This window comes from Mustela nivalis (assembly GCF_964662115.1).
Source record: "Mustela nivalis genome assembly, chromosome: 15".
Lineage (NCBI taxonomy): Eukaryota > Metazoa > Chordata > Mammalia > Carnivora > Mustelidae > Mustela > Mustela nivalis.
The window spans coordinates 16,236,995-16,250,042 of record NC_139034.1 but is presented as its reverse complement, the minus strand read 5'-3'; the positions used below and the strand labels follow the sequence as shown (position 1 = coordinate 16,250,042).

General features: G+C 46.3%; 1 protein-coding gene across 6 annotated transcripts in view; it reads right to left on the bottom strand.

Moving 5' to 3' along the window:
* B3GLCT (beta 3-glucosyltransferase) overlaps positions 1-7,380 on the bottom strand; it is a 118,214-nt gene extending 110,834 nt beyond the window's left edge. For 4 of the 6 annotated variants that reach the window (XR_014303530.1, XR_014303531.1, XR_014303532.1 and 1 more), the window contains exon 1: positions 7,142-7,357. Coding sequence is in view for 3 of the 6 variants with exons in the window: in XM_082701485.1 (XP_082557611.1) it covers positions 7,142-7,214 (73 nt within the window). In the remaining 3 variants the exon portion in view is untranslated. Of the gene's footprint in view, positions 1-7,141 lie in introns of all 6 variants that reach the window. The other 2 variants (XM_082701486.1, XM_082701484.1) reach the window with 2 other exon arrangements.
* Positions 7,381-13,048: the final 5,668 nt, after the last annotated feature.

Here is a 13,048-nt window from a genome sequence, read left to right as displayed (position 1 = left end):
CTCCCCACCCCATCAGCACCACTGAATCCACAGTTGCCACAGGCTGAGATGTTCTAATGTTGTTAGGAACTTGTCAACTGTCCAAACACCTTTGCTCAAACAACCCACTCTTCAGTTTCTGAGACTCATGGTCCTCCTCCTACAGCCCCTCCAGCAGCATTTGAAAACCTGCCTGTTTCCAAAGGATGCTGGAACCAGAGAAAGACTGCTTTGTTTGAATTCTGGAGTTTCTGGTTCCTTTCCCGAGGTGATGAAATATCTGAGCAAGACAAATCAAGCCTCAAGTCCACGCTTTGCTGTCTCAGAAACAGCTCCTTATTTCATTTTAAAAACAAAGCAGCCAGCAATCATCTTTACATTCTACAGATATGCAAGAAAATCAGCTGGCAAGAGTCCCAGTTTCTACCTGGGCCTTAGGCAGGGTTCCTGCACCTGCGAGCACATATGACCCACCTGGGGCCTGCTACAAATGCAAATCTAGAGGCCTCATCTCAGATTTTTTTTGTAAGAAAAATATGAAGCTGGGAACCCATAATATACCTTTTAACAAGGGGCCCCATAACAAAGGAAACTCTTCAAGACACTGAGGGGATTCTCCTGTGTGCTGAAGTCTGACACACTGGGGTGCAGAGCTAAACAGACTCTCAAGGGAAAGGAATGGGATGATTTTTCCAAAAGGCCTTGGCCATTTACCTTCCTTTACTTCATTCACCTCATAAACGAAGAACAAGCTCCAGTATATCCACCCTCAAGGATCCGGAAAAGATAAATTCAGCACGATATGGAAAGAGCCTTCGGCTTCCTACAGCTTTCTTTCAGCAAGCAATGATGTAAACTAAAGCATATCACCTTTTCAGACCATAAAATATTCTTTCAGTAGTGAAAATAAGTCATATCCCTAGGTGAAGATGGCATTGTTACAACGGAGATACATTCTAATCTTATTTGAGGATACCTTTTCTCATTTTTTGGTATAAGCCTACAGCTTTACATCACACAGATAAAGATGATTTTCTGTCCCAGCTTCTACCAAATCTTGGATACCCATACATTTTGAATGAAAGTTTAAATGGATTTATTTTGCCAATTAAGATTCTCTCCTCTTTAAAAAAAGAAAAAAAAAAAAATCTACTCAAATTGCCCTCCAAATCTCTCTGCAATCTCTCCTCTGAGCTCCAGACCCACAAATCTAACTGCCCACATGACACCCACCTGAACATCTCACGTTCCCCAAACTCAATTTGTCCAAAGTGAACTCCTCATCTTCACCTCCCTCTAAAATTAAAAGTAAATTTTAGAAAAATGTCTGGATACTTAATGCCACAGGATGGTTAAAAGAAACTCTATATTATTTAACTACAATAAAAAAAAAAAGTTAAAATCTGGTCCTTCTCCATTAGTGCCTGTATCAGTAAACAGCTCTGGTACCCACCCACAGCTTATGACAGAAACCTGACTCATCTTTGACCCCCTCCTTCCTCTCAGCCCACTGCTCCCATCAGCTGCCTTCATCATCTCTCACGTAGTTGATTCCGGCAGCCTCCTCGCTGGTCCCACAAGTCCTCACCAGTCACCTCTAATCTCGGTTCCCCGGGACAACATCAGCGAGTTCCTTACAACGGGAGGTTAAACCATGTCACTCTCCCACTGCAGCCCCTCAGCTACTTCCCACTGCTCTAAGAACAAAGCCCAAAATCCTCACCTTCCTCCGTAAGACCTGCATTGCCTGACCCCCACTGAACTTCCCAGCCCCTCTCTGAATCTCTCCAGTCCTGTCCTATCTCGGTTGTGTTCCTCCAGCACCAAGCTCTTTCCCCTCCTGGGCATGTCCCCTTCTTCCACTTAACTGCCCTTCAGGTCTGAGTTCTGATGTCTCCTCCTCCAAGAAGTCTTCCTTGACTCCCTACTCCAAGGTTTCTTAACCCGGCACCCAGCACTATCAACAATAGATCAGATCACAGATTCTTTGGAGAGTGAGATTGTCCTGCACATGGTAAGATGTCCCTCAGAGCCCCAGCTCTGGATGCCAGTAGCACTCCCTGCCACAAACAAAAAGTCCCTAGCCATTGACAAATTCTCCATGGGGGGGCAAGAACGCCCCCTATTGAGAACCACTACTCCAGACTCCAGGCTAAAGCCCTCCATTTCCCTGCCTGGCATTCTCCCAGCACCCGGACTCCCCTGCCAGGGCACTGAGCACAGGGCGATTTGTTTTGTTTAGTGTTTAATGTCACCTTCCCCTTGGAGACTGCCTGCTCCACCAGGGGAAAGCCAGATTCGATCTGTCGTCTTCCTGCAATATCCCCAGTGCCTGATACATGTAGATACTCAACAGTCAGAATAAATGAAAAAAATTCCAAGTACAGTTCTTTCTTTTAATACTATTTTTGAACTGTTAACATTTTCTAGGAGTGCAAATCAGCGCCTACACTGAATTGGGTTCCTCTAGGGAGTGGCTTAGTGAATAAAGCTTTGAAACATGGAATTAAAGGAGACTCTCAATCAATAATAGATCTGATGAACCCCCAACACTCGCTAAACTTTCCTTTGTGTTGGAAAAGATAGAATTAACACTCCTATATACTATTCTTTACCAAGAATCTGGCAACGCCAAAGATGGATTGTCCATAATGCTACAAGAGGCAACACATAATAACATTTGCGAATCGCCCATAATCCCTTTGTGCCTAGAAACACCCTGATTTATGTTTCTAATGAAAAGCAAAAAACAAAATAAAAAAACCTGCCTCTTAGTGGTCCAAATGAAGTCAGTATTAGGACTTACTCAACTACTAGGCCCACAATGCTTGCCTCAGAACAAGCTAACAAAAGGGTCAGGATAGTTCCTCCCTCCCCCACGCCCACCACCCACCATCCCACCTGAAACAGATGCTCTTTTCCCCCTCTCCTTACCTGCCCCCTGATAAACAGCTTGACTGTTGGCTACAGACAAACTCCTTTGAGTCAAATCCATAACCAAGAAAACCATGCCTACTTGGAAACCCCAGACTACCTGGACAAGAACTCATCCAGACAGGTAAACTCTCTATCAGTCATAGCTGCTTAAGAAATAAAAGGAGGGTTTAAAAATCGAGAATTAAAACACACACACACAATAACCTGGGATCAGGTCTGACTCTTGGTGTCCTAAAAAGTCTAACTCACTGCAGTAAAAAGAATCTGAGCGAGAACTGGACCAGAATTAAAAAAAAAAAAAATCAAGCCTAATTTTGGTGGATGCTAACAAATTCAATCCTGACACATACAGAGTAGAAACAGGGATAAGAAAGATAAAAGTTAGGGGCACCTGGGTGGCTCAGTGGGTTAAAGCCTCTGCCTTTGGCTCAGGTCATGATCCCAGGGTCCTGGGATCGAGCCCCGCCGCATTGGGCTCTCTGCTCAGTGGGGAGCCTATTTCCTCTCTGCCTGCCTCTCTGCCTACCTGTGATCTCTGTCGGTCAAATAAATAAATAAAATCTATATTTTAAAAAAGCTGTATTTATCAGAAATTCCTATTTCAGGAATTAAAAAAAAGAAAGAAAGAAAGATAAAAGTTAGCATCTTATTATTTTACCATTGGTTCAAATGAGCTTCTTCACAGATGTATCAGTTAGGATTAGGTTGGCTGCTGCACGTAACAGAAAACTCAACTGAGGCTTAAACAAGACTGAGGTTTATTTTTAATCTCATGCAATACAAGTCTGGAAAAAGGGACCCAGGGCTGGCGTGGTGCTCCACAGCCTTCAGGCACCCAGGCAGGCACTTTCTGCACTTTCTGCCCCACGATCCTTACTACTGGCTTCTGTCTTCAAGGTCACCTCATGGTCACAAGATGACCACCATGGCTCCATCCATCAGATTTACACAATGGGAAGGAAGATGAAACAAAGACAAGCAAACAAACAAAGAATAACAAAAAGCATGCATCCCAACTGGGTCAGCTACCTTTAACCAGCTTCACAAAGAGACCCACCCAAAAATCACTACAGGTAATTCAGTGGCTGTCCCTGCTTGCAAGGGCCACTGAGAAACTTCTTTTCCCTGGACACACCGCTGCTGCCACTACCACCATGAGATTCCTCCATCCTTCCCCTCGCTCCCTGTATTATCAGTCAGCTAGGGCCGCCTTATCAACAACCGTAGACAAATGGAAATTTATTCCTCACAACTCTGGAAACTAGAAGTCCAAGATTAAGGTGCCAACGGGGTTGGTTTCTGCTAAGACCTCTCTCGTTAGCTTGCAAGTAGAAAAGTCTTCTCACTGTGTCTTCCAATGGCCTTTTCTCTGTTTGAGTGCATCCCTGGTGTCTCTTCCCCCTCAGAGAAGGACAAGGACACAGTCCCACTGGACTACGGCCCCACCCTTATGACCTCATTTACCCTGCATTATCTCCTTGGAGGTCCTATGTCCAAATACAGTCACCCAACATTTCTGATTATCTTTTTTTTTTTTTTTTAAGATTTTATTTATTTGTTTGACAGAGAGAGACACAGTGAGAGAAGGAACACAAGCAAGGGGAGTGAGAGGAGGAAAAGCAGGCTTCCCACCAAGCAGGGGCCCAGTGCAGGGCCTGCTCTGAGGACCCCGGGATCATGACCTGAGCAGAAGGCAGATGCTTAAGCACTGAACCACCCAGGTGCCCTCATTCCTGATTATCTAAGAGGTTTTTTAGTCAGGAAAGGAAGGAACTACTGAGGAAGGGTAACTGAGTAGCAGATAGCAGTCTCTGCCACAACAGACTCATTACATTAAAACTGTAAGAAATGGCAAAGTTCTGGTATTTTATCTAGTCTATGTCTTCTGTTTTATATGAGAAAACTGAGCTCAGACCCACTAGGAGCTGACGTAGAGGTGTGAATAAATCTGATTCTAGAACTGGCACTGGACTCTAGAACTGAAGTTGCAGTGAATTTGGTCTGTATAATCATATGGGTTTAAAATAAATTTTCTATATTGACTTTTCTCTAACAACTCGAGAGAATATGCTATAGTTTGTGGGAAAACTAAGCTATATATATACCCAGGCCAAACTAACGAGGGAATATTTAGAGTATTTTTAAGCAATCAGGATTGTTCACATGCCTCAAAATTCCTAACACAATCTCCGTTTTAGCAAGATCCAAGAGCCCCGGTTTAGAGATCTATAGATTGGGTACCACATCTTTCTGCATCTGGGTGCTCCCCCAACACCACCAAAGCAGAGCTCAATAAACCAAGCTCATGATTTACTTCAGACCTCGAAGAATACAGCTTCTTGTCTGTACCAACCCATGAAAGCCAGTTCACAAAGCCAAATGTCTCACAGGGACCTTTTAATAGGTTTTAGGTCTTATTTATTGTGCTTATCTGACAACTTCACAATGTTAATAGACATCTCTAAAAATGTGTTGACATTTTGCTTCATTCTGACTGTCCTTTAATGTGTTATCAAGTTTGGACAGTACAGATATTCCCTTAAGTGCAGTAAAAAATAGACACACAGCAATACAAATGTATTTCAGCCCCTACATTGAATATATTATGTACAAATATTATATCCCCAGTACACCATTATAAAGTGCAGTGCTATAAATAGAATGCCAATTTCAGCTACCACCCACCCTGTTTGGTTAGGTGCAAAACTTCCAGGCAGCAAGCCAACTGATGTAGCCAAGAGTCACCTAGTAAATTCCCACCCCTCCAACCTCCCTTTCTCCCTGGGCTGCCCCCCTCCCGGCCATGCATTCTTTCTTCCACTAAAGCCGATCTCCACGTTCAGTTGCTCCCCACCGTCAATTTATAGCTCTCTGTGCCCAAGGTGTCCCAACATTTTTAATTACATTGTTGCTTACTTAATCATGCATGTGAACAATTAATTAACAATTAATCTCCCTCGATTTTCCCACACTTACTGAGCACCTATAGAAAAGCGAAGAGTACGCAAATAACGTCCTCATTCGGAGAGTTTAAATCCAAATAAAAACGAGCTGTACAGGTTCCAGTGGGCTACCAAAAAGCAATGTGCAATAACGCTACGTCTCTTCCTAAATTGCACTATTCTGCCATTTCTAAAAATCTGAAATTACTGCCTTTTAACAGACTGCAAACACAAAATCCGGGTTAGAGGACAATAACCCCGAGAACACTGAAAAGGGAGTCATTTTCCCCCAACCTTTCAAATTTGAACAAATCTCACCATATATGTCAATCAGGACGATTTTTTTTTTTTTTGAACTTTGCCACATCATTTTACGATAAAGGGGAGAAAACGCTCCTGTGAGGAGAACGGGAGAAAAAAGGAAAGGGGCATTATGGCAGCAGCAACCCCGACAAGCACTGCTCCCAGAAGTGTTCTCTAATTTTCCCCCTTAAAGACCCAAGACTGGGGAATGTCCCCACCGCCTCTGCCACGCCACCACCTCACCCACTGAAGGCCCAGCCGGGCACCCCGACCCTCCCTTCCTAACCTAGGAATGATTAGAAGGGCTGGTGCCAAGTTGGCATGTCAGCCCTGGAGACCCGGGCACGGCCGGAAGACCCCCGCAGAGAGCCCCTGCAGGGCGCGCGGATCTGGGTCGGGGGGCGGGGAGGGCCGTCCCTAGCCCCCGGCTGCCCCGCGCGGAGGTGCAGGGCGAGAGGGCCGCCCCGGCCGGGCGAGAGGGCCGCCGGGCCCGCCCGCCTCCAGTCGGTGGCGCCCGCGCGGGGCGTGTGGGGCTTGCGGGGCAGGCGGGACGCGGGCGGAAGGCAAGGGGGCGGGACCGCGGCCGCCGCTTCCCGGCTCTCAAAGTTTCTTGCAGTTGCACATTTACTCAGCGCTTCCTGTGGGGGTGAGCGCCTCGCCCTCCCGGCTCGGCCGGCCGCCAGCTCCTGGCGGAAGGAGGCGGGCAGACGCGAGCGGGGCCGGGGCGGCGGCGGGACCCGGCGAGCCGAAAGGGGCCGGGCGCGCTGCGCCCCGGGGTCCGGGAGAGCCGGGTCCCCACCCGGACGCCGCGAGAGGGCGCTGCCGCCGGCGCGGCGGGGACGGGACGGCGGGACACGGGCGCCCGCGGGGCAGGGCTGGGCCGCCCGGCACCCGCTTCGGCGCGCGGACGCGGGACGCGGGCGGCAGCGCCCGAGAAGCCCACGCCTCTCCCGTGCGCGCCCGGGCCGCCCGCTACTTACCCAGTGAGCAGGTGAGGAGCGAGAGCAGTGCCGGGAGCGCGAGGCGGCGGCCGCGGCGAGCGGGCGGCAGCATCCCGGCGGCGGGAGCTGCGCGCCCTAGCGGGGCGCGGGGACGGGAGACACGCGGGGAGCCGAGCTGCGCGGCTGCCGCTGTCGCCCGTGCAGCCGCGGCTGACCCTTCTCCGCCGGCTCCCCTCCTCCCTCCTCCGGCTCCGCCGCGCCGGCTCCGGCCGCGCCCTCTGGCGGCCGACTTCGGGAGCGTCCTCGTGCCAGTTCCAGCGCCCGCCTGGCTCGCAGCCGTGCCTTGGGGTCCCGCCGCCGGGCGAGGGTAGGGATGACTGCACCTTCACTAGGACAGCGACCCTCTTCCAGGCTTGTGGCCCCCCGCTCCCTGCGGTCATTATTCTCCACTCCTGTTTTTCCTTCTCCCTTACCTAGGCCCCATCTCCTACCTTCCTGTCCTCCCACTTTACTCCTTCGCCTCCCTTTCCTGGCTCTCCTGGAGTGGATCAGTGGGTCCTCTCCTTACTCCCAAAGAAAGGGGGGGGGGGGGGGAGGAGACAGGAAGCCGAGTCGCTTTTCCTCCCTCCTAATGTACCATCTGCTATTTAAAAAGAAATCAATAATTCAACTCTTAATATTGTTGGCACCCGTGTTCTACGTTGATGAAGGTGTTTTTAATCAGCTCAACTAATTTACTTAATATCCTCTTTTTTAAATGGGATTTAGCCAATAGCTTAAGCCTGGAATTTGGCTTTCAATAGAAGTTAGCGTAAATGTAATTTCGTATAAATGTGATTTTAAGTGCTCACCATAATGGAAGAGGGGGGTTGTGTTTTATTCAACACGTCCCATAAAAATTAATTAAATTGGAATACGGAGAAGTCGAGTGACCTCATGTGGAGAGTCCCTTTTGTCCCCATGGGACTGCCCAGGGGCTCCCTCCCCAGCCAGGAGATGTGGTAGCCCTGGCAGAGGGCTGGCTCCACTATGTTATGTGGTGGGCAGAAGGGAAAAGCAGTACCTTCTAATGGTTCTTCAGTGCTTCCTGCCTCCGCCAAAGCCTTGACTCATGTCTCTCTCTTAGAAGGTAAATGGGACCAAGTGCCCATCACTTACCTGAGATTAGACCATGACCTCGTGAAGGCTGTGTCCTTGTTCTCATTCATACTTCATGTTTTCTGGGTGCCTACTCTGTGCCTGGGATTGTGCTAAGCACGTACCAACACCAGTGTCTTCCACGTGGATGTGCAACGTTCACTGACTTGCTAAATGTGAAATGAAGGCCAGTGTCAGGTGGTAGGAATACAAGTAAGATGTTGGGCTAATAGCAAAGCAGGTGCTGAATAAATGTTTATTGTCTTGGGCGCCTGGGTGGCTCAGTGGGTTAAGCTGCTGCCTTTGGCTCAGGTCATGATCTCAGGGCCAGCCTGCATCTGGCTCTCTGCTCAGCAGGGAGCCTGCTTCCTCCTCTTTCTGTCTGCCTGCCTCTCTGCCTACTTGTGATCTCTGTCAAATAAATAAATAAAATCTTTTAAAAAAAATGTTTATTGTCTTGAGCCTTATAAGTGAGAAGACCAGGGGCACCTCAGTGGCTCAGTCATTAAGCATCTGCCTTTGGCTCAGGTAATGATCTCCACGTCCTGGGACTGAGCAAGGAGCCTGCTTCTCCCTCTCCCTTCGCCCCTCCCCCTGTTGGTGCTCTCTCTCTCTCTCTCTTTCTGCAAAATAAAAAATCTTAAAAATAAATAAGTAAATGTAAAGACCATTCAGGGGTTTAACCTTGAATATGTTAGGATATTGTCATTTGTCAGTTCAACATCTGCAGCAAGGGTTTTAAAAGGAAGCTCAGAGGCTATGGGTTTTCTCTCTCTGGTTTACACAGATTTCTTAAAACTGGGAACTAAATAACTTGTGGGTTACCCATTTTGTGTGAATGCAAATAGTGCCATCTTGTTCCATTCAGCCAGGGTTTGTGGCTACATGTCACACTATCTCTATACAAAGGGAAAAGAAATCTAAGAATTCTTTCTTTTTTTTTTTTTTTTTTAGTGATGCTCTTCCAATTTATGGTTGACCGCATTGATCCCTTTCATCTTCTAAAATATACCTGCCTGGTTAAGAGTTCTAGAAGTTTTCCAGTTTCCAAAGCTGTTTTGCTTTCTTCCCAAAAAATATTCCTCAAATATATTTGATATCGACTATTAAACAAAAGCGTGTTTACATAGATGTGGAAGCCTAATAATTAAGCAGCTTATTTACCGTGCATGTGTTCAAAGACATACTTAATGTTTGGTAACAAGGAATTCCGGGTGCATCAGTGTTTCCAGCAGAATTCACCATAGGAGAGTATTTTGTACGCTGGAACAGGGTGTGGAGTACGGAGCCCTAAAGACAATGGAGAGCACACTCTGTTTAAGGAATAAACCTGCCCTGATGTTCCCCCGTTCCACAGCAGACATAGATAAATGGCACATTTCGAAGCTCCATAACTCACATTTTAAAAAGGATTACCTTTCACTTACTCTAGTCATATGATAAATGGACTTCCTGGGAGTTCCTCTCCCAAAAACAAGTTGAGAGCTTCCTGGAACAAAATGTGCCCGTGAGGACGCTAACAGATTCATGGCGAGGCACCGTGTGCCATCTGAAACACCAACTGTAAGGGGACAGCTTTCAATGGGGAAAAATAAATCTCTTGAACTCTAAGATTAGGATCTGAAAAAAAGACCAGGCCTCGCTCTCTCTTCCTGGGGTTCTCTCATCTTGATTTCAGAGGCCACCCCTATACCCATGTGCAGGGGTGGAGGGAGGAGTCCCCTTTTTTGAGGAAGGAGGGCTTGTTACATCTTGGTTTCAGCTCAGGTCATGGTCTCATGGGTTGTAGGATCAAGCCCCGTGTTAGGCTCTGTTGGGCTAGGCTGGGTTACATGCTCAGCAGGGAGTCGGCTTGAAGATTCTCTCCCTCCGCCCCTCCCCCTGCAAGCATGTACACTCTCTCTCTCTCAAATAAATAAATCTTTAAAAAAAAAAAAATGTTCCTGGGACTCCTGGGTGGCTCAGTCAGCTAAGCATCTGCCTTGAGTTCTGGTCATGATCTCAGGGTCCTGCGATGGAGCCCTGCTTTGGGCTCCCTGCTCAGCATGGAGCCTGCTTCTCCCTCTCCCTCTGTGTGCAGACATTCTCCCTGTATGCGTGCATGCACTCTCTCTCTCAAATATATTTTTTTTAATGTTCATAAGTAATTTTACTGCTCTGTGATAAATGCTACAGGACAAGTGGAAGGAATCACTTTGGAACATACAGAGGGAAAAACAAAATGGTGGCCATGGAATCCATCAGTAAGACAGAAGTGAATTGTGCAGGGTCTTAAAGGAGAAATAGGCTCCTGGGCTGAGAAAAAGAGGAAAGGCATCCCAGATAGAGGCACAATACACACAAAGCAGATCAGCCCGAAGAAGTGTGGTGTTCTGGGAAGTGGCCATTGGGTGGCACAGCCTTCTTACTCAGCCTCCTCCCAGCCTGTTCCCTCTCTCCTATGACCTGGAAGTTCTGTACCAGCAAAGACCAAAGGACGGATTCCAACTCTCCACTCTAAAAGGCCCCTCACAGGGCTCAGGAGAGCAGTTCTCTTTGCACACACAGAAGCGACCTTCAGGATTATTTTCAAAATCCTGAAATCAGGCTTGGGGTCTGATAGCGAACTGGAATGTCTAAAACTGGGTCTCCAGGACATAAGATCATTATAATCATCAGACCTATGATTTAACCGTCTGCCAGCCATGTTCCACGTCCCCAGAATCAGTGCTCACCTGGTAACAGAAGAGCACCCGATCACTTCACCTGAAGCTTTAAACTTTAGAGAAGCATGAGAATCTTCATTCCCTATGGGAGAAGAGTGAGACAGGAAGAAAAGACATATAGCGAGGCACCTGGGTGGCTTGGCTGGTTGAGTGACTGCCTTTGGCTCGGGTCATGATCTCGGGGTCCTGGGAAGGAGCCCCATGTCAGGCTCCCTGCTCAACGGAGCATCTGCTTCTCCTCCCTCTTCCCTTCCCCCCTGCTCATGCATGCTTCTCTCTCTCAAATAAATAAAATCTTAAAAGGAGAAAGAAAGAAGAAAGAAAGAGAGAAAGAAAAGAAAAGAAACAGAAATGAAGGAAGGAAGGTAGGAAGAAAGGAGGGAGAGAAAGAAAGAACAAGACACACAGCAGGAACCTTCATGGCTCAAGGTAGATCCAGGGGTCACAGCTTGGCTCTTCAGCCAGTGCTCAGGAGGGCCCAGGAGGAAGGCTCTGCTAACACAAATAAGGTGGTCTCTCCAACACCCTAGAGGAGCTGCTCTCACTTTTCTTCCAAAGCTATTCAAAAGCCATAGGTAAAACCCATTAAGCCAGACTTTCCAACAAGATGTTTACCCAAAGAGGCTTAACCACAGGATTCTCACAAACTAACAGCTCTGAACCAAGATCCAGGAAATAAAATAAAAGGTACCATCTTGGCAGGCCCCAGGACAAGCCCAGAAATCCAAAGCTATGGTTTTTTTGGTTTTCTGTTCTTTTGAAGATACTGTATGGTATAAAAACTTCTCTGGGGGGGTGGGGGAAGCTATCTCCTAGAAACTTCTGATTAGAAATAGATCATCCACTTGACTGTTTTGTTCTCTTTTCCAGAATCACATATCTTCCTATTCTCAGTAAAATTCAGGAATTGTTCCTAATAGGTGAATCAAGAGGAGCAATAGGAAGTATCTGTATTTCACTTTTTTTAATGCAATTTAAGTATATTTGATCTCCCCTCCATAAGCCATTCCCTTTTATTACTACTCAATTTATTTAAATCAAAAACAAACATATAATTCCCCCATTTCTCCTATCCCCTATCTCCCTGTCTGTGGAAACCAATCTATTTTCTGCGTCTATGAGTTTGCTTATATATATATTTTAGTTTCTGCATATAAGAAAGGCCATTTAACATTTGTCTTTCTCTGACTTATTTACTTAGCATAATGCCTTCAAGGTCCATACATGTTGTTGCCAATGGTAAGATTATTCTTTTTCATGGCTGAATAATATTCTTTTTTTTTTTTTTTTCCTTTATCCATTCATTCATCGACAGACCCTTGGGTTTTTTCCGTATCTTGGCTATTGTAAATGATGCTGCAGTGAACATTGGGGTGCAGATATCTTTTCAAACTGGTTTTCATTTCCTTCAAATAAATATCCAGAAGTAGAGTTGCTGGATCATATTGTAGTTCTATTTTTACTTTTGTTTTTTTTTTTTAATTCAAGTTAGTTAACGTATAGTGTACTATTAGTTTCTGGGGTAGAATTTAGTGATTCATCAGTTGCATATAACATCCCGTATTCATACATCAAGTGCGCTCCTTAATGCCCATCACCCAGTTACCCCATTCCCACACACACTTCCCTTCCACCAATCTTCAGTCTGTTCCCTATAGTTAAGAGACTTATGGTTTGCTTCCCGCTCTTATTTTATCTTATTTTTCCTTCCCTTCCCCTATGTTCATCTGTTTTGTTTCTTAAATTACACATATGAGTGAAATCATATGGTGATTGTCTTTCTCTGACTCATTTATTTCACTTAGGATAATACTCTCCAGTTCATCCATATCGTTGCAAGTGGCAAGATTTCATTCTTTTTGATGGTTGAGTAATATTCCATTGTATGTATATACCACATTTTCTTTATCCATTGATCTGTTAATGGACATCTGGGCTCTTTCCATAGTTTGGCTATTGTGGACATTGCTGCTATGAACACTGGGGTGCAGGTGCCCCTTTGAATCACTACTTTTGTGTCCTTTGGATAAATACCTAGTATTGCTATTGCTGGGTTGTAGGGTAGTTCTATTTTTTTTACTTTTTGAGGAAACCCCATACTGTT